At 50.5% G+C, this 18749-nt stretch overlaps 1 protein-coding gene and 1 long non-coding RNA gene across 4 annotated transcripts in view; both read right to left on the reverse strand.

Annotated features, from left to right (window-relative positions):
* LOC141774642 (pantothenate kinase 1-like) overlaps positions 1-18749 on the reverse strand; it is a 189524-nt gene that overhangs the window by 156728 nt on the left and 14047 nt on the right. For 2 of the 3 annotated variants that reach the window (XM_074647463.1, XM_074647465.1), the window contains exons 4-8: positions 15871-16124; positions 14095-14271; positions 10401-10524; positions 7884-8009; positions 417-6393 (exon numbers count right to left, since the gene is read on the reverse strand). In XM_074647463.1, coding sequence (XP_074503564.1) covers positions 6334-6393; positions 7884-8009; positions 10401-10524; positions 14095-14271; positions 15871-16124 — 741 coding nt within the window. In that variant the 3' untranslated portion in view covers positions 417-6333. The remainder of the gene's footprint in view (positions 1-416; positions 6394-7883; positions 8010-10400; positions 10525-14094; positions 14272-15870; positions 16125-18749) is intronic. The other variant, XM_074647464.1, reaches the window with a different exon arrangement.
* On the reverse strand, positions 12064-13246 carry LOC141774644 (uncharacterized). The gene is made up of 3 exons (XR_012595395.1): positions 12623-13246; positions 12218-12249; positions 12064-12097 (listed from the first exon to the last, which is right to left on the reverse strand). It is a non-coding gene; the product is annotated as an uncharacterized LOC141774644 (long non-coding RNA).

Consider the following 18749-nt stretch of genomic DNA (forward strand, 5'->3'; position numbering starts at 1 on the left):
CCGTACACCGTTTACTTCCATTCCATCCATCCATCTTCAACCGCTTATCCGGGATCGGGTTGCGGGGGCAACAGCTCCAGCAGGGGACCCCAAACTTCCCTTTCCCGGGCCACATTAACCAGCTCTGACTGGGGGATCCCAAGGCGTTCCCAGGCCAGAGTAGAGATATAATCTCTCCACCTAGTCCTGGGTCTTCCCCGTGGTCTCCTCCCAGCTGGTCGTGCCTGGAACACCTCCCAAGGGAGGCGCCCAGGAGGCATCCGTGCTAGATGCCCGAACCACCTCAACTGGCTCCTTTCGACGCAAAGGAGCAAGGACTCTACTCCGAGTCCCTCACGGATGACTGAGCTTCTTACCCTATCTCTAAGGGAGACGCCAGCCACCCTCCTGAGGAAACCCATTTCGGCCGCTTGCACCCGCGACCTCGTTCTTTCGGTTTACTTCCATTCTCTTTTTTTAATTCTTTTTAACCCTTTATCTCTTCAAACCGGAGTTAAAGCAGCAGAACTGACGCCAACAACCAGCACTGGGCTTCCCAAACCCTTCACACCCAGACCTAGACCCAGACCCAGACCCAGACCCAGATCCAGATCTAGACCCAGATCCAGACCTAGACCCAGACCCAGACCCAGACCCAGACCCAGACCCAGACCCAAATCCAGACCCAGACCCAGACCTAGACCCAAATCCAGACCCAGATCATGTGAAACAACCGGTACTGAAATCCAGCAGACAGGAAACCAAGTCAAACCCTTATTGAACCCCCCCCCCCCCTCCAGTTCTCAGTCAGAGTCAGTCTCACTGACTGAAGGTACGTTGTTGGTGAAGCTGGAGGACAGCGGTCTGTCTCGGTTTGTCTCGGTCTGTCTCGGTCTGTCTGCGTTGAGGACTGTAAGTACCGGGAGGTGTTTGGGAAGCCGGGACCTGAACAGTTGAAACACCTTCTTCAACAGACAGATTGCTGGTGTTGAATATATCTTATTAATATTATTTACAAAATCTCTGTACAATCAAATACACAAGCATGAAAAGGTCCGTCCTTCAGAGGACAGACTCTAAAGGTCCGTCCTTCAGAGGACAGATTCTAAAGGTCCGTCCTTCAGAGGACAGATTCTAAAGGTCCGTCCTTCGGAGGACAGATTCTAAAGGTCCGTCCTTCAGAGGACAGATTCTAAAGGTCCGTCCTTCAGAGGACAGATTCTAAAGGTCCGTCCTTCAGAGGACAGATTCTAAAGGTCCGTCCTTCAGAGGACAGATTCTAAAGGTCCGTCCTTCGGAGGACAGATTCTAAAGGTCCGTCCTTTAGAGGACAGATTCTAAAGGTCCGTCCTTCGGAGGACAGATTCTAAAGGTCCGTCCTTCAGAGGACAGATTCTAAAGGTCCGTCCTTCGGAGGACAGATTCTAAAGGTCCGTCCTTCAGAGGACAGATTCTAAAGGTCCGTCCTTTAGAGGACAGATTCTAAAGGTCCGTCCTTCGGAGGACAGATTCTAAAGGTCCGTCCTTCAGAGGACAGATTCTAAAGGTCCGTCCGTCCGGTCGAGACTTCAGAAGAAGGATCGTTTTTAAAGGTCGGACGCGTCGACGCAACAGGATGTTTCACCAGATTAACGACCTCTGAGCTGAAGGTCAGAAGGTCCACCTTAAATAGTGTTAACGACTACGTCCACCTTAAATAGTGTTATTAACTACATCATCAGGACAGAGAGTTCAGGAGGAGAAAGTCTCTTCAAACAGGATCTCTACCTAACGGGGGTGGGGGGGGGGGGGAGATTACCAGGCTGCATATATACCTTTAAAAACATTTAGAAACAGGTCAGCTTCAGAGAGGAGGAGGTGTGGAAGAGTTCCTGCATAGCCTGATGGGAGTTCACTGACCGCTTACCGTCCGGTGGACGCTTTAAGGAAACAACAGAAATAAAACCTCAAACTGAGAGTTCAGACTGTCAGATCACACCTCAGACCTTCATCAGAGCAGAGCAACACCCTCAGTGATGTCCCAGTGATGTCCCAGTGATGTCACAGTGATGTCACGATGTGGGCTCATAACAGAAACATCTACAGTGAGTTAGAGCTGCTTCAGTGACGGAGTTCTCTCCTCACTGAGTCCGTGGTGAAATCACAGAACTGCTGCTGCTCTGAGTGGTTCAGGAGGATCGCTGCTGAAATCATCAGTTTATAACTCCAGTTATTATTAATATTAGTTATTAAATCACTGAAGCTGCAGCAGGACATTAGTACAACAGTTAGGTACACAAATACTACCAAGCTTGAACTGTTTCAGATCGATGGAGGATGAAAGTTATGTTCTAACTAGAGTTGCACCGATACCCGATACCAGTATCGGGTATCGGGTCCGATACTGTGCTCATGTACTCGTACTCGCAAAACGGCTCCGATACCACTTTACAGCAGCGTGACTTTAACCTCTCGTCACCATCTTTCAGGTCCTCACGCTCCACCTCCCCGACGGTGCGGGCAAGACGGGCCGGTGGTGCGCCCGACCCCGCTGGGCCGGGATCCCACCTCAGCCTCACTTTCATTGCGCCACGGGGTTTTGCTTGCACCCTCTGACTCGTGCGTGCGTTAGACTCCTTGGTCCGTGTTTCAAGACGGGTCGGGTGGGTTGCCGACATCGCCGCAGACCCCTGACGCCTTTTATGTGGGCCGAGCACCGCCCTGGGGACACGACGATGCGGTTGGGGCACTGAGGACAGTCCACCCCGGTGACACTTTGTCCACGGCCCCGGGAAGCATTTTCGCCCCGAGCCTTTCCAAACCGTCCTAGAGCCGGTGGCGGCGCACCGCCTCGTAGGCGGGACTCCCCAGCCTGCCGTGTGTCGCTCACACCCTCCAGCTGGCTGTTAACGAGGGTCTTTAGGCACAGAGAAGTACTCGTATCGGTACTCGGTATCGGAGAGTACCCAAATGGAAGGTCTTGTACTCAGTCTGAATAAAGTGGTATCGGTGCATCCCTAGTTCTAACCGTTAAATTACAGCGTCAGTGGGAGACTTTATAAACACACGTCATCGATCTGCTGCAGAGACGGAACCATCTTAAACCTCAACTTCCATCAGTAATAAACGCTCCGTACCTGTTCTCAGGTCAAATGATCTGTACCTGTCCTCAGGTTAAATGATCTTTACCTGTCCTCAGGTTAAATGATCTGTACCTGTCCTCAGGTAGGAGTCTCTGCAGATGACGGTGATAACGTGAGTTTAAAAAGGTTCAACAGGTTTGTGTAAAGGCCTCTTCAGCCTGATCAACAATCACACTGGTTCTTTAGTGCCAACCAAAAAACAATAAAACTATGAAATTAAATTCTGTACAACAGTATATATATAAATCACATGAAAAAAACCATTAACTCACATTATTATTATTAATATTACTACTGGCCTCAAAAGAGCAGGACAAAAACAATAAGAGGATAAACCTTTAGAAAAATGTTCCCAAACCAAAAACACAATGAAAACACGTAAAAGTCCAGTTCTTCTGATGAATCATCTGTGATATCTAAATATCTCTAGAGAGAGCTGTGGCCTGAGGCTCCAGTAGAGACACCGTCGGGACCAGCAGCTGGTCTCTCTGATCATATTCATTATTTCAGTACCATGGCAAACAATACCAAACAAGCACAGAGAGAGAGAGAGAGGAACATGAAGACGTTCTAATGCACGACGTTACAGAAACACTGAGGTGAAGTTCAGAAGGTCAGAAATGTGAATTAAAGGACACAGACGTGGTTTAACAGGCTCAACGCCCACTGGAAGGCAACCGAAGAGGACGAGGAGGAGAAGGTGGCACAAGGTGATCGACACCAGCCCGATAGGGCAAGGCCACATTATCATCCAAACATGAGTCGGAACGTTGGAACGTTGGAACGTTGGAACGTCGTGACGTTAGAACGTCGTGACGTTAGAACGTTGGAACGTCGGGACGTTGGAGCGTCGTGACGTTAGAACGTTGGAACGTCGTGACGTTGGAACGTCGTGACGTTGGAACGTTGGAACGTTGGAGCGTCGTGACGTTAGAACGTTGGAACGTCGTGGCGTTGGAACGTCGTGGCGTTGGAACGTCGGGACGTTGGAACGTCGTGACGTTAAAACGTTGGAACGTCGGGACGTTAGAACGTTGGAACGTCGTGACGTGGGAACGTTGGAACGTCGGAACGTCGGAACGTTAGAACGTCGGGACGTTGGAACGTCGGGACGTTAGAACGTTGTGACGTTGGAACGTTGGAACGTTGGAACAAGGCAAATATAGAGAAAAAGAAAAGACCAAGAAGCACTGAGAACAACATGTTTAGCGTGGTGGAGGGTTTCATGACGGGTTGAAATGAAGCACACGGTGGAGATAAAGGAGGTGGTCGGGGTATAGTTAGGGATAGCTGGGGAATGTGAGCCAACTACTACTAGAACATATCTTTCTATAAATAAAGTGAATAAAACTTCACCCCCCAGCAGCCTTCAGGATAAATCATCAACTATCACACAATAACCTTCAGGCTGATTTACATTAGTGGACTTTAAATGAGGGGTGGAATAGTCCTGGTCCAAGATGTCTCCCTAAAGATGAAACCATCCTTCTGCATGTGGATCTGAAGTCGGGGGTGCAGGTCTCCAGACTATCACAGGGCGGACACATAGAGACAGACAACCATTCACACCTACGGGACATTTAGAGTCAACAATGAACCTGCATGTCTTTAGACTGTGGGAGGAAACCTGAGCACCCGGAGAGAACCCAGGCTTACACGGAGGAGAACATGCTAACTCTACACAAGCCGGGTTTATACGTGCGACCCTCTAGCTGTGAGGAGTCAGTGCTAACCGCTGGACCAACGTGACGCCCCGTATCTCTAAAAGCACCGCCACGCTACCAGAGTGCATTGCTGCACGGATGGTTACATAGACGACCAATGGGAAGCCTGGAAACGACCGATCCTGTGGACACGTACCAGTACACTAAACTCAGCAGGTCAGGGTGGTTATGGTGGTTATGGTGGTTATGGTGCACGTGTGTGGCAATATGGTGTTAGTGTAGGCAGACGGAGGAGAAAGAAAGAAAAAGAAAAGGCCATGATTAGAGGAGCAACAGACAGAATGAAAGAGCGATTCTCTGCTTCCTGTCAGGGCTGAAGGAGGCAGGTCTCTTCATACGTCTACGGGTGTCCTACAGATCTCAACAGGGTTTGGCTTCAGTGCACTCCTTAAAGGACTGGAGCATCGTGGGAAACTTTCTGTGCAACAACTAAATGCCTTCCAGCCCTCAGCTGCTGCCAACACCGCCGTCCAGCTGATGGTAGGTAGGAGCTGGGTGATGGTAGGTAGGAGCTGGGTGATGGTAGGTAGGAGCTGGGTGACCACCAGCTGATGGTAGGTAGGAGCTGGGTGACCATCAGCTGATGGTAGGTAGGAGCTGGGTGATGGTAGGTAGGAGCTGGGTGACCACCAGCTGATGGTGGGTAGGAGCTGGGTGACCACCAGCTGATGGTAGGTAGGAGCTGGGTGACCACCAGCTGATAGTAGGTAGGAGCTGGGTGATGGTAGGTAGGAGCTGGGTGACCACCAGCTGATGGTGGGTAGGAGCTGGGTGACCACCAGCTGATGGTAGGTAGGAGCTGGGTGACCACCAGCTGATGGTAGGTAGGAGCTGGGTGACCATCAGCTGATGGTAGGTAGGAGCTGGGTGACCACCAGCTGATGGTAGGTAGGAGCTGGGTGACCACCAGCTGATGGTAGGTAGGAGCTGGGTGACCACCAGCTGATGGTAGGTAGGAGCTGGGTGACCACCAGCTGATGGTAGGTAGGAGCTGGGTGACCACTAACTGATGGTTTTACAGCTTCAGTAAAATGTCAGGAGGCATTAGTGGTGAAATGATGTCACAGAAAAGGACTTTGTTTGAGTCCCTGGAGGTAAACATGTCCCGTTACTGATTGAGGACATGTGATGTGACAGAGTTGTTGCACAGAGAGTGTCCCGGTGAGCTGCAGCCTGAAGGACGTCATGCTACAGCAGCTATTCACACATTAAACAGTAAACACAGTAAATAGTCAAAGTGTCTCTGTGCTTCCTGAACACAGGGCTGATTACAGGAAACCATAAATTAAAGATTACACTATTAAAACCTCTCTGATAGGGGACTCTGGGGGGGGATGAAGGTTAGAGGTCATCATCATCATTATTATTTACAAGAGTTAAATTATTAAAATGGCTTTTCTCTGTCTTAGTGTTCCTTTAGTGGCCTCAGTGAACGCCACCAATCAGCAGCATGGAGAGGTGATGACATCACAGCATTCAGGGGAGGAGGACTGATGATGTCATTTCCTTCACGGGTCCTCTGTTGTCTTCAGCAGCTCCATCAGCGCCCCGACGGCTCCGAAGTAACCCTGCAGCACGCACACGCACACACATTAGACACAATGCATGATGGGAGTTTCTGGACGGAGGGAGGAAACCTGAGAACCGGAGTAAACCCACGCTAACAGTGCTTCAGAAGCCTGACTTCCTTCAGGTCTGACCCTTCAGTTGACTAGCAGACTAGTTGACTAGTTGACTAGCAGACTAGCAGACTAGTTGACTAGCAGACTAGCAGACTAGCAGACTAGTTGACTAGCAGACTAGCAGACTAGTTGACTAGCAGACTAGCAGACAAGCAGACTAGTTGACTAGCAGACTAGCTGACTACTAGACTAGCAGACTAGCTGACTAGCTGACTAGTAGACTAGCTGACTAGTTGACTAGCAGACTAGCTGACTAGCAGGCTAGTTGACTAGCAGACTAGTTGACTAGCAGACTAGCAGACTAGTTGACTAGCAGACTAGTTGACTAGCTGACTAGCAGACTAGTTGACTAGTTGACTAGCAGACTAGTTGACTAGCAGGCTAGTTGACTAGCAGACTAGTAGACTAGCTGACTAGCAGACTAGCTGACTAGCTGACTACTAGACTAGCAGACTAGCTGACTAGCTGACTAGTAGACTAGCTGACTACTAGACTAGCTGACTACTAGACTAGCTGACTAGCAGACTAGTTGACTAGCAGACTAGTTGACTAGCAGACTAGCTGACTAGCAGACTAGCTGACTAGTTGACTAGTTGACTAGCAGACTAGTTGACTAGCAGGCTAGTTGACTAGCAGACTAGCTGACTAGTTGACTAGCTGACTAGTTGACTAGCAGACTAGTTGACTAGCAGACTAGCAGACTAGCTGACTAGCTGACTAGCAGACTAGCAGACTAGTTGACTAGCAGACTAGTTGACTAGCAGACTAGCAGACTAGCAGGCTAGCAGGCAAGCTGGCTAGCTGACTAGCAGACTAGCTGGCTAGCTGGCTAGTTGACTAGTTGGCTAGTAGGCTAGTAGACTAGTTGACTAGCAGACTAGCTGGCTAGTTGGCTAGTAGACTAGTTGGCTAGTAGGCTAGTAGACTAGTTGACTAGCAGGCTAGTTGGCTAGTAGACTAGTTGACTAGCTGACTAGTTGACTAGTAGACTAGCAGACTAGCTGACTAGTAGACTAGTTGACTATCTGACTGATAGACTAGTAGATAGCTGACTAGTAGACTAGTTGACTAGTAGACTAGTAGACTAGAAGACTAGTTGACTAGTAGACTAGTAGACTAGCTGGCTAGTTGGCTAGTAGGCTAGTAGACTAGCAGACTAGCTGGCTAGTTGGCTAGTAGACTAGCTGACTAGAAGACTAGTTGACTAGTAGACTAGTAGACTATCTGACTAGTAGACTAGTAGATAGCTGACTAGTACACTAGTAGACTAGTTGACTAGTAGACTAGTAGACTAGTTGGCTAGTAGGCTAGTAGACTAGTTGACTAGCAGACTGGCTGGCTAGTTGGTTAGTAGACTAGCAGACTAGTTGACTCACCTCGTGCTCCAGGAAGAGGGCTCTCAGTTGTCCTTTAGACCAGAAGTCCATGGCGTAGGCGAGCAGCTTAGTGGACACGGTGTTGATACGAAGGAAGTTCCCAACAAACACCACGCGCTCGATTTTCTGATCCCAAGAGAGACAATAAGAGATCATTAACATCAGGCTGCGTGATGAGAGACAATAAGAGATCATTAACATCAGGCTGCGTGATGAGAGACAATAAGAGATCATTAACATCAGGCTGCGTGATGAGAGACAATAAGAGATCATTAACATCAGGCTGCGTGATGAGAGGAACAACAACAGGAACATGATCCTCATCTGGATATATGAATGGCTCAGAGAAGTACTCGAATCGGTACTCGGTATCGGAGAGTACCCACATGGAAGTACTGGTACTCGGTTTGAATAAAGTGGTATCGGTGCATCTCTAATAAAAAACCTCTGCATGGTTTATATAAACAATCAGAACAGAAACTAAAGCTTCAGACACACAAGGTCATAAACATATCTGAAACAGATCAGTCAGTGAGTTAGTCCTCTTCCTCACCACATGGTGGAGCTACAGGACTGATAAACTGGTGGAGGTGTGGAGGAGTGGAGGTGTGGACAAGTGGAGGTGTGGACAGGTGGAGGTGTGGACAGGTGGAGGTGTGGACAAGTGGAGGTGTGGACAAGTGGAGGTGTGGACAGGTAGAGGTGTGGACAGGTAGAGGTGTGGACAGGTAGAGGTGTGGAGGTGTGGACAGGTAGAGGTATGGAGGTCTGGACAGGTGAAGGAGTGGACAGGTGGAGGTGTGGACAGGTGCGGATGTGTGGACAGGTGAAGGAGTGGACAGGTGGAGGTGTGGACAGGTGCGGGTGTGGACAGGTCGAGGTGTGGACAAGTGGAGGTGTGGACAAGTGGAGGTGTGGACAGGTAGAGGTGTGGACAGGTAGAGGTGTGGAGGTGTGGACAGGTAGAGGTGTGGAGGTCTGGACAGGTGAAGGAGTGGACAGGTGGAGGTGTGGACAGGTGCGGATGTGTGGACAGGTGAAGGAGTGGACAGGTGGAGGTGTGGACAGGTGCGGGTGTGGACAGGTCGAGGTGTGGACAAGTGGAGGTGTGGACAAGTGGAGGTGTGGAGGTGTGGACAGGTAGAGGTGTGGAGGTCTGGACAGGTGAAGGAGTGGACAGGTGGAGGTGTGGACAGGTGCGGGTGTGGACAGGTGGAGGTGTGGAGGTGTGGACAGGTGCGGGTGTGGACAGGTGGAGGTGTGGACAGGTGGAGGTGTGGACAGGTGGAGGTGTGGAGGTGTGTACAGGTGGAGGTGTAGACAGGTGGAGGTGTGGACAGGTGCGGATGTGTGGACAGGTGGAGGAGTGGACAGGTGGAGGTGTGGACAGGTGGAGGTGTGGACAGGTGGAGGTGTGGAAAGGTAGAGTTGTGGAGGTGTGTACAGGTGGAGGTGTAGACAGGTGGAGGTGTGTACAGGTGCGGATGTGTGGACAGGTGGAGGAGTGGACAGGTGGAGGAGTGGACAGGTGAAGGTGTGGACAGGTGGAGGTGTGGACAGGTGGAGGTGTGGAGATGTGGACAGGTGGAGGAGTGGACAGGTGGAGGTGTGGAGGAGTGGACAGGTGGAGGAGTGGACAGGTGGAGGTGTGGACAGGTGGAGGAGTGGACAGGTGGAGGTGTGAACAGGTGGAGGAGTGGACAGGTGGAGGTGTGGACAGGTGGAGGTGTGGACAGGTAGAGGTGTGGAGGTGTGGACAGGTGGAGGTGTGGACAGGTGGAGGTGTGGACAGGTGGAGGAGTGGACAGGTGGACAGGTGGAGGAGTGGACAGGTGGACAGGTGGACAGGTGGAGGAGTGGACAGGTGGAGGAGTGGACAGGTGGACAGGTGGAGGTGTGGACAGGTGAACAGTTGGACAGGTGGAGGAGTGGACAGGTGGAGGAGTGGACAGGTGGACAGGTGGACAGGTGGACAGGTGGAGGTGTGGACAGGTGAACAGTTGGACAGGTGGAGGTGTGGACAGGTGGAGGAGTGGACAGGTGGACAGTTGGACAGGTGGACAGGTGGAGGTGTGGACAGGTGGAGGAGTGGACAGGTGGAGGAGTGGACAGATGGACAGGTGGACAGGTGGACAGGTGGAGGTGTGGACAGGTGGCGGAGTGGACAGGTGGACAGTTGGACAGGTGGACAGGTGGAGGTGTGGACAGGTGGAGGAGTGGACAGGTGGACAGGTGGACAGGTGGAGGAGTGGACAGGTGGAGGTGTAGCTGCAGCTCTGTGTGCAGTGATAGCCCTGTACAATGCTGCTTGATCACCAGGCCACAAGGCAACACTGTAAAGAAGCTCACAGCACACAGAAACACTCCAGGTAGACAGGTAGTACTACTGCAGTACTACTGTAGTACTACTGCTGAGAGTACCTGCAGTATAACGTGTACTAGTACCTGCAGTATAATGTGTACTAGTACCTGCAGTATAATGTGTACTAGTACCTGCAGTATAACGTGTACTAGTACCTCGTTGACGGCACACATCCGTGCTATAGATCCGATGTTGTTGGTGATGGTGACCAGCGTGGCTCTGGCCAGGTCCTCCTTACTGATGCTGTCTCTCTTCTCTTTACTCATCATGTGACCAAAACTAGAGAAACACACCAGAAGAAACAACATGAGTACACAGACACACCTCCATCACCACACCTCCATCATCACACCTCCATCACCTCCATCATCATCACACCTCCATCATCATCATCACAACTCCATCACCTCCATTATCACACCTCTATCATCACACCTCCATCACCTCCATCATCACACCTCCATCATCACACCTCCATCATCATCACACCTCCATCATCATCATTATCACACCTCCATCACCTCCATCATCACACCTCCATCATCATCATCACAACTCCATCACCTCCATTATCACACCTCCATCATCACACCTCCATCACCTCCATCATCACACCTCCATCATCATCATCATCACACCTCCATCACCTCCATCACCACACCTCCATCATCACACCTCCATCACCACACCTCCATCATCACACCTCCATCATCATCATCATCACACCTCCATCACCACACCTCCATCATCACACCTCCATCACCTCCATCATCATCACACCTCCATCATCATCATCACAACTCCATCACCTCCATTATCACACCTCCATCATCACACCTCCATCACCTCCATCATCACACCTCCATCATCATCATCATCACACCTCCATCACCTCCATCATCACACCTCCATCATCACACCTCCATCATCATCATCACACCTCCATCATCATCATCATCACACCTCCATCACCTCCATCATCACACCTCCATCATCATCATCACACCTCCATCATCATCATCATCACGCCTCCATCACCTCCATCATCACACCTCCATCATCATCATCACACCTCCATCATCATCATCATCACGCCTCCATCACCTCCATCATCACACCTCCATCATCACCATCACACCTCCATCATCATCATCACACCTCCATCATCATCATCATCATCATCATCATCACACCTCCATCATCACACCTCCATCATCATCATCACACCTCCATCACCTCCATCATCACACCTCCATCACCTCCATCATCATCATCACACCTCCATCATCATCATCATCACACCTCCATCCCCTCCATCATCACACCTCCATCACCTCCATCATCATCATCACACCTCCATCATCATCATCATCACACCTCCATCCCCTCCATCATCACCATCACACCTCCATCACCTCCATCATCACACCTCCATCACCTCCATCATCATCATCACACCTCCATCATCATCATCATCACACCTCCATCATCACACCTCCATCACCTCCATCATCATACCTCCATCCCCTCCATCATCACACCTCCATCACCTCCATCATCATCATCACACCTCCATCATCATCACACCTCCATCATCACACCTCCATCACCACACCTCCATCATCACACCTCCATCACCTCACCTCCATCATCATCATCACACCTCCATCATCATCATCACACCTCCATCACCTCCATCATCATCATCACACCTCCATCATCATCATCACACCTCCATCATCTTCATCATCACACCTCCATCACCTCCATCATCACACCTCCATCATCACACCTCCATCACCTCCATCATCACACCTCCATCATCACACCTCCATCATCATCATCATCACACCTCCATCACCTCCATCATCACACCTCCATCATCACACCTCCATCATCATCATCACACCTCCATCACCTCCATCATCATCATCACACCTCCATCATCATCATCACACCTCCATCATCACACCTCCATCACCTCCATCATCATCATCATCACACCTCCATCATCATCATCACACCATCATCATCATCACACCTCCATCACCTCCATCATCACACCTCCATCATCATCATCACACCTCCATCATCATCATCACACCTCCATCATCTTCATCATCATCATCACACCTCCATCACCTCCATCATCATCATCATCATCACCACACCTCCATCATCATCACACCTCCATCATCACACCTCCATCATCATCATCACCTCCATCATCACACCTCCATCATCATCACACCTCCATCATCTTCGTCACACCTCCATCATCATCATCACACCTCCATCATCATCATCACACCTCCATCATCTTCATCATCATCATCACACCTCCATCATCTTCATCACACCTCCATCATCATCACACCTCCATCATCAGGGCTGCTATTGAGGTCTGATGACGTCTTTAATGATCAGATGAAGAGAGAAGAGGGAACCAAACAGACCCAGAAGGTGACCCTCTGTAGAGGTCACAGTAACCTTCAGAAGGTGACCCTCTGTAGAGGTCACAGTAACCTTCAGAACAGTAAACTGGTGTTGTGTTATATTTCAATAAATGAACAGATAGAACACACTAAGAAGAAACTGATGATTAGAATCTGATGACTGTGATGAAATGTGTTGTTCACTCTGCTTTATGGGTCAACCTTTGACCGGAGCAGCAGGTTTACTGGATCCAGACTAACCCGGGTTAGCAGGTACAGCATAACTTCATCCAGAGCATGAAGCAGCTCTGTATCCACACACACATTAAACCCTTAAAGGTTCTGTTAGTAACTTCTTCCAGGTATAAATCCTTGCTGGTCGGTGTCTCATGGTCTCTCGTGTGTCTCCGCTGTTCAGACTCAGACTCCAACACAAACTCCAGTGAAGCACCAAAACCTCTTGGTTGTATCTAGTGAAGCTGTTAAACAGTGTTGGCCGCGGTCGGAGGACGCGGAGGAGACCGTAGCTTTGGTCTCCAGGACCGGAGTCTCTGCTCCTCTGCTCCTCTGCTCCTCTGCTCGCCTTCACTCACACACCGCGCTCCTTCTCTCTCTCTCTCTCTCCACCTCTCACGTGCATGCTGCTCACTCCACACTGCAGAAGAGTTAGTTTAGCTCTGAGAATATCTAGTGAATGTTCAGTGGACGTTTGTGCAGAAATAACTGCTGCAGCTCCTCCAGACCAACAGAGGTTTCCCGTGTCTTATGAAGTGACGGGGCTCCGCAGAGAGAAACGTTATCGTCTCCGACCAAAACTCCGGCGTCTCCCCCGTTCCCTCCGGCCGCGGTCGGGAGGCTGAGGCAGGAAAAGCCAACACTAGGATCAGCATTGATTCATGGAGAGACCTTGGTCTGGTCAGCTAACATTACTGCCAAGCAGCTGAAATATAGAGTGATATTGTGCTTTTAGCTGACGTGTGTCTCCTCACTGTGTTGAGCGATGCTCCTTCATGTCTATGTAGAGCGAGCACAAGCGCCAGCAACAGGACGCTGACTTTAGTTGACTTAACGGTCACAGGTGAAGCTGTTAACAAGACATTTAGGATTCTTACTAACAGTCCCTTTAACTCATGCTGTTACTGTAATGTTGTGAGCAATTCCCTCATTAATGAAAACTAATAAATCAGAACTGATTCAGCAGGTTCCAAAACATTCTAGATTAATAAAAATAATCTAGAATGGGTCAGCACACCTTGGGTCAGGTGTGACACCCCGTTCACACCGAGGACTCAACCGAGGACTCAACCAGAAACACAACCTTTTAATTAATGAAGACTCGTTAACATTCAGGGTGAAGTGAACCGTGGGAACACGGTGGACCTTCAGGTAACAACGCCCTCGTCATCACACTCACCTGGAGGCGACGGCGGAGCCCTGCAGGCCGAAGCGCTCGTAGTCTCCTCCGTAGATGTCCTTCACCAGCTTGTCCACGTTGGTGGAGTCGCCCTTGCTTGCCATTTCCAACGCCTCCTCGAACGTCTCGCAGCCCGTCAGCAGACAGCAGAGACCCAGAAAGGTCCCCCCACCCAGACTGAAGGTCAGAGAGAGAAAGAGGAGATCAATACGCCAGACTCTTAACGCCACCACTCAACAGGACCTCTGACCTCTGAACAACCCACGCTGGCTTCAACTGTAAAATGTGACACTAGAAAATAAACATGTGGGTGGATGAAACAGGAGAAATAGAATGAATTCAACACATGAATATAAATAAAATATAAATAACTTTTACACCAGAGGACTCTGAGTACGTCTGGGAGGAGCTGTTTTCATCAGCTCTCTATCTAATCTCCATCTCCTGTACTCCATCAGTCCATCAGGACAAAGGTTCACTGAGGAACACAGCAGATAACAACAGCTGGAGCTCCGTCAGCTGATTCTGCTTATCTGGACCTTTACTGAAGCTATAAAAAGCTTTCAGCCACCTTCACCTTTAACACACATTCATTCATCAAAACAACTTCAGGTTCTAACCTCACTGATTCAGTCCTCCAGCTGGACTTTAGTTCAACACACTGGTTCACTTCTTATATTGATTTTAGGCTTAATCAATAACTTTATACAGAATAAATCAGTGAATCTGCTGCTTCATGTTTCAGTGTCTTTAAGTTCCATCTAATGTTTCAGTTAAACACACAGGATGTAATGTTCTGCCTCTAGGACATCAGAACAACAACAAGAATAACAGACGGCGTTTGGTGACCTGCTACTATAGCTACCGCAGCTACTATAGCTACTATAGCTACTATAGCTACCGCAGCTACTATAGCTACCGCAGCTACTATAGCTACTATAGCTACTATAGCTACCGCAGCTACTATAGCTACTATAGCTACTATAGCTACCGCAGCTACTATAGCTACTATAGCTACCGCAGCTACTATAGCTACTATAGCTACCGCAGCTACTATAGCTACTATAGCTACTATAGCTACCGCAGCTACTATAGCTACTATAGCTACCGCAGCTACTATAGCTACTATAGCTACTATAGCTACTATAGCTACCGCAGCTACTATAGCTACCGCAGCTACTATAGCTACTATAGCTACCGCAGCTACTATAGCTACCGCAGCTACTATAGCTACTATAGCTACCGCAGCTACTATAGCTACTATAGCTACCGCAGCTACTATAGCTACCGCAGCTACTATAGCTACCGCAGCTACTATAGCTACTATAGCTACCGCAGCTACTATAGCTACTATAGCTACCGCAGCTACTATAGCTACTATAGCTACAGCAGCTACTATAGCTACTATAGCTACAGCAGCTACTATAGCTACCGCAGCTACTATAGCTACTATAGCTACAGCAGCTACTATAGCTACTATAGCTACAGCAGCTACTATAGCTACCGCAGCTACTATAGCTACTATAGCTACTATGTCCCTGTGACCCCTCCTCACCTGGTCCCAGTCTACCCCTCCTCACCTGGTCCCAGTCTACCCCACCTCACCTGGCCCCAGTCTACCCCTCCTCACCTGGTCCCCGTGACCCCTCCTCACCTGGTCCCAGTCTACCCCTCCTCACCTGGTCCCCGTGACCCCTCCTCACCTGGTCCCAGTGACCCCTCCTCACCTGGTCCTCGTGACCCCTCCTCACCTGGTCCCAGTCTACCCCTCCTCACCTGGTCCCCGTGACCCGTTTGTAGTCGTTCTCTGAGTACACGGCCAGGATGGAGACCCCGGAGCCGATGTTGACCAGCAGCATGGGGAAGGGGTTGTCCAGGGTGCAGGTCTTCTTCACGCAGCTCTGGGTGTCTGACGGGTTCTGGAAGTAGTAGCCCTCCGGGTGTCCGTTGAAGCTGACCCGGTCCACGAACAGCAGGCCCCGGATCAGGCAGTCCAGCTCATCCAGCTTCAGCAGCTCCAGGTCGGCCATCTGACAAACAACAAGGACTCTGTCTGAGCTACACACTACTACAGGTGATGACATCAATATGTCCACTAAGACTGAAGTGAGCTTCAGGTCTTCAGGTCTTCAGGTCCAGCTCAGCTGATGCTGCAGTGCTGAGGAGAGTTCATTGACCTCAGGTACTGAGCTCACCTGATATCAGACAGAGATGTTGAATATCCGGTGAGTTCATGCTAACACGTAAAGAGCTCTGTCAGAGTTCCAGTAAACTCAACTAAAGCTGTTCTCATCATCCATCATGTCTCTGAGCCGGTCAGGAGAGAACGGTGTTTCCTAGAGCTGAAGGTGACGTCATTATCACGGATCCGATACTGTGCTCATGTACTCGTAAAACGGCTCCGATACAACGGCAGCGATACCACTTTACAGCAGCGACGGTGCGGGCGAGACGGGCTGGTGGTGCGCCCGACCCCGCTGGGCCGGGATCCCACCTCAGCCTAGCGCGTGCCGGCCCTCACTTTCATTGCGCAACAGGGTTTTGCTTGCACCCTCTGACTCGCGCGTGCGTTAGACTCCTTAGTCCGTGTTTCAAGACGGGTCGGGTGGGTTGCCGACATCGCTGCAGACCCTGGCGCCTTTTACGTGGGCCGAGCCCCGCCCTGGGGACACGACGCGGTCGGGGCTCACTGAGGACAGTCCGCCGCGGTGACATTTTGTCCACGGCGCCGGGAAGCACCTTCGCCCCGAGCCTTTCCAAGCCGACCTAGAGCCGGTGACGGCGCACCGCCTCGTATGCGGGACTCCCCAGCCTGCCGTGTGTCGCTCACACCCTCCAGCTGGCTGTTAACGAGGCTCTTTAGGCACAGAGAAGTACTCGTATCGGTACTCGGTATCGGTACTCGTATCGGTACTCGGTATCGGAGAGTACCCAAATCGAAGGTCTTGTACTCGGTCTGAATAAAGTGGTATCGGGGCATCCCTACATCTTTCTATAAACTAGAAACAGAGTTTGTGAGATAAAAGACAACGTTTATGGAGGTGAAATAAAGAGGAAATACATTTTATGAATTTCTCCAACACCGATCACAGAACCGTTAACGGCGGAGCTCACTAATACTACGGTCTTTAAGAAGACCCCGGGCTCGTTTAGAACCGGGTCTCAGGTTTTCTGATTAATCGATTATTAAAACAGATTAATCTTCCGTAGATGGACTGATGGCTAAGCTCCGCCAGTAACCACAGATTCTACTCATCACTTCTCAGACTGTGGATGCTCATTTCGAAAGATTTCGAAAGCGTTAACTCAGCAGCTACGATGCTGCGTTCACTGTCTCCAGTTCACCGTCCGGGAGCGTTAACTCAGCAGCTACGATGCTGCCTTCACTGTCTCCAGTTCACCGTCCGGGAGCGTTAACTCAGCAGCTACGATGCTGCGTTCACTGTCTCCAGTTCACCGTCCGGGAGCGTTAACTCAGCAGCTACGATGCTGCGTTCACTGTCTCCAGTTCACCGTCCGGGAGCGTTAACTCAGCAGCTACGATGCTGCCTTCACTGTCTCCAGTTCACCGTCCGGGAGCGTTAACTCAGCAGCTACGATGCTGCCTTCACTGTCTCCAGTTCACCGTCCGGGAGCGTTAACTCAGCAGCTACGATGCTGCGTTCACTGTCCCCAGTTCACCGTCCGGGAGCGTTAACTCAGCAGCTACGATGCTGCGTTCACTGTCTCCAGTTCACCGTCCGGGAGCGTTAACTCAGCAGCTACGATGCTGCGTTCACTGTCTCCAGTTCACCGTCCGGGAGCGTTAACTCAGCAGCTACGATGCTGCCTTCACTGTCTCCAGTTCACCGTCCGGGAGCGTTAACTTAGCAGCTACGATGCTGCGTTCACTGTCTCCAGTTCACCGTCCGGGAGCGTTAACTCAGCAGCTACGATGCTGCCTTCACTGTCTCCAGTTCACCGTCCGGGAGCGTTAACTTAGCAGCTACGATGCTGCGTTCACTGTCTCCAGTTCACCGTCCGGGAGCGTTAACTCAGCAGCTACGATGCTGCGTTCACTGTCTCCAGTTCACCGTCCGGGAGCGTTAACTCAGCAGCTACGATGCTGCGTTCATTGTCCCCAGTTCACCGTCCGGGAGCGTTAACTCAGCAGCTACGATGCTGCGTTCACTGTCCCCAGTTCACCGTCCGGGAGCGTTAACTTAGCAGCTACGATGCTGCGTTCACTGTCCCCAGTTCACCGTCCGGGAGCGTTAACTTAGCAGCTACGATGCTGCGTTCACTGTCTCCAGTTCACCGTCCGGGAGCGTTAACTTAGCAGCTACGATGCTGCGTGTAGTGTCGCGGACATGCAGCCACTTTCCCAGTAAAAGTCTCCGCCGCACATTTAGTTTAGTTTAGCAGGTTGTCAGCTGTGTGTCTGCCCGGAGTAACTTTAGCGAGTTTCCAACAAACAGTGTGTGTGTTTGTGCTACGTTAGCAGCTCTAGCATCGCCGGAGGCTTCGTGCTCGCCGCCGCCGCCACACATAGTCTGAGTAACTTTGGTGAGTTTCCAACAGACTGTGTGTGTGTGTGTGTGTGTGTGTGTGTGTGTGTGTTGGTGGTGAGTGTGAGGTTGTTGGTGGCGTTCTAGCTGTGAACGTAGGTGTAGCAG

The sequence above is a fragment of the Sebastes fasciatus genome, chromosome 9 (genome assembly GCF_043250625.1).
Source record: "Sebastes fasciatus isolate fSebFas1 chromosome 9, fSebFas1.pri, whole genome shotgun sequence".
NCBI classification, from domain to species: domain Eukaryota; kingdom Metazoa; phylum Chordata; class Actinopteri; order Perciformes; family Sebastidae; genus Sebastes; species Sebastes fasciatus.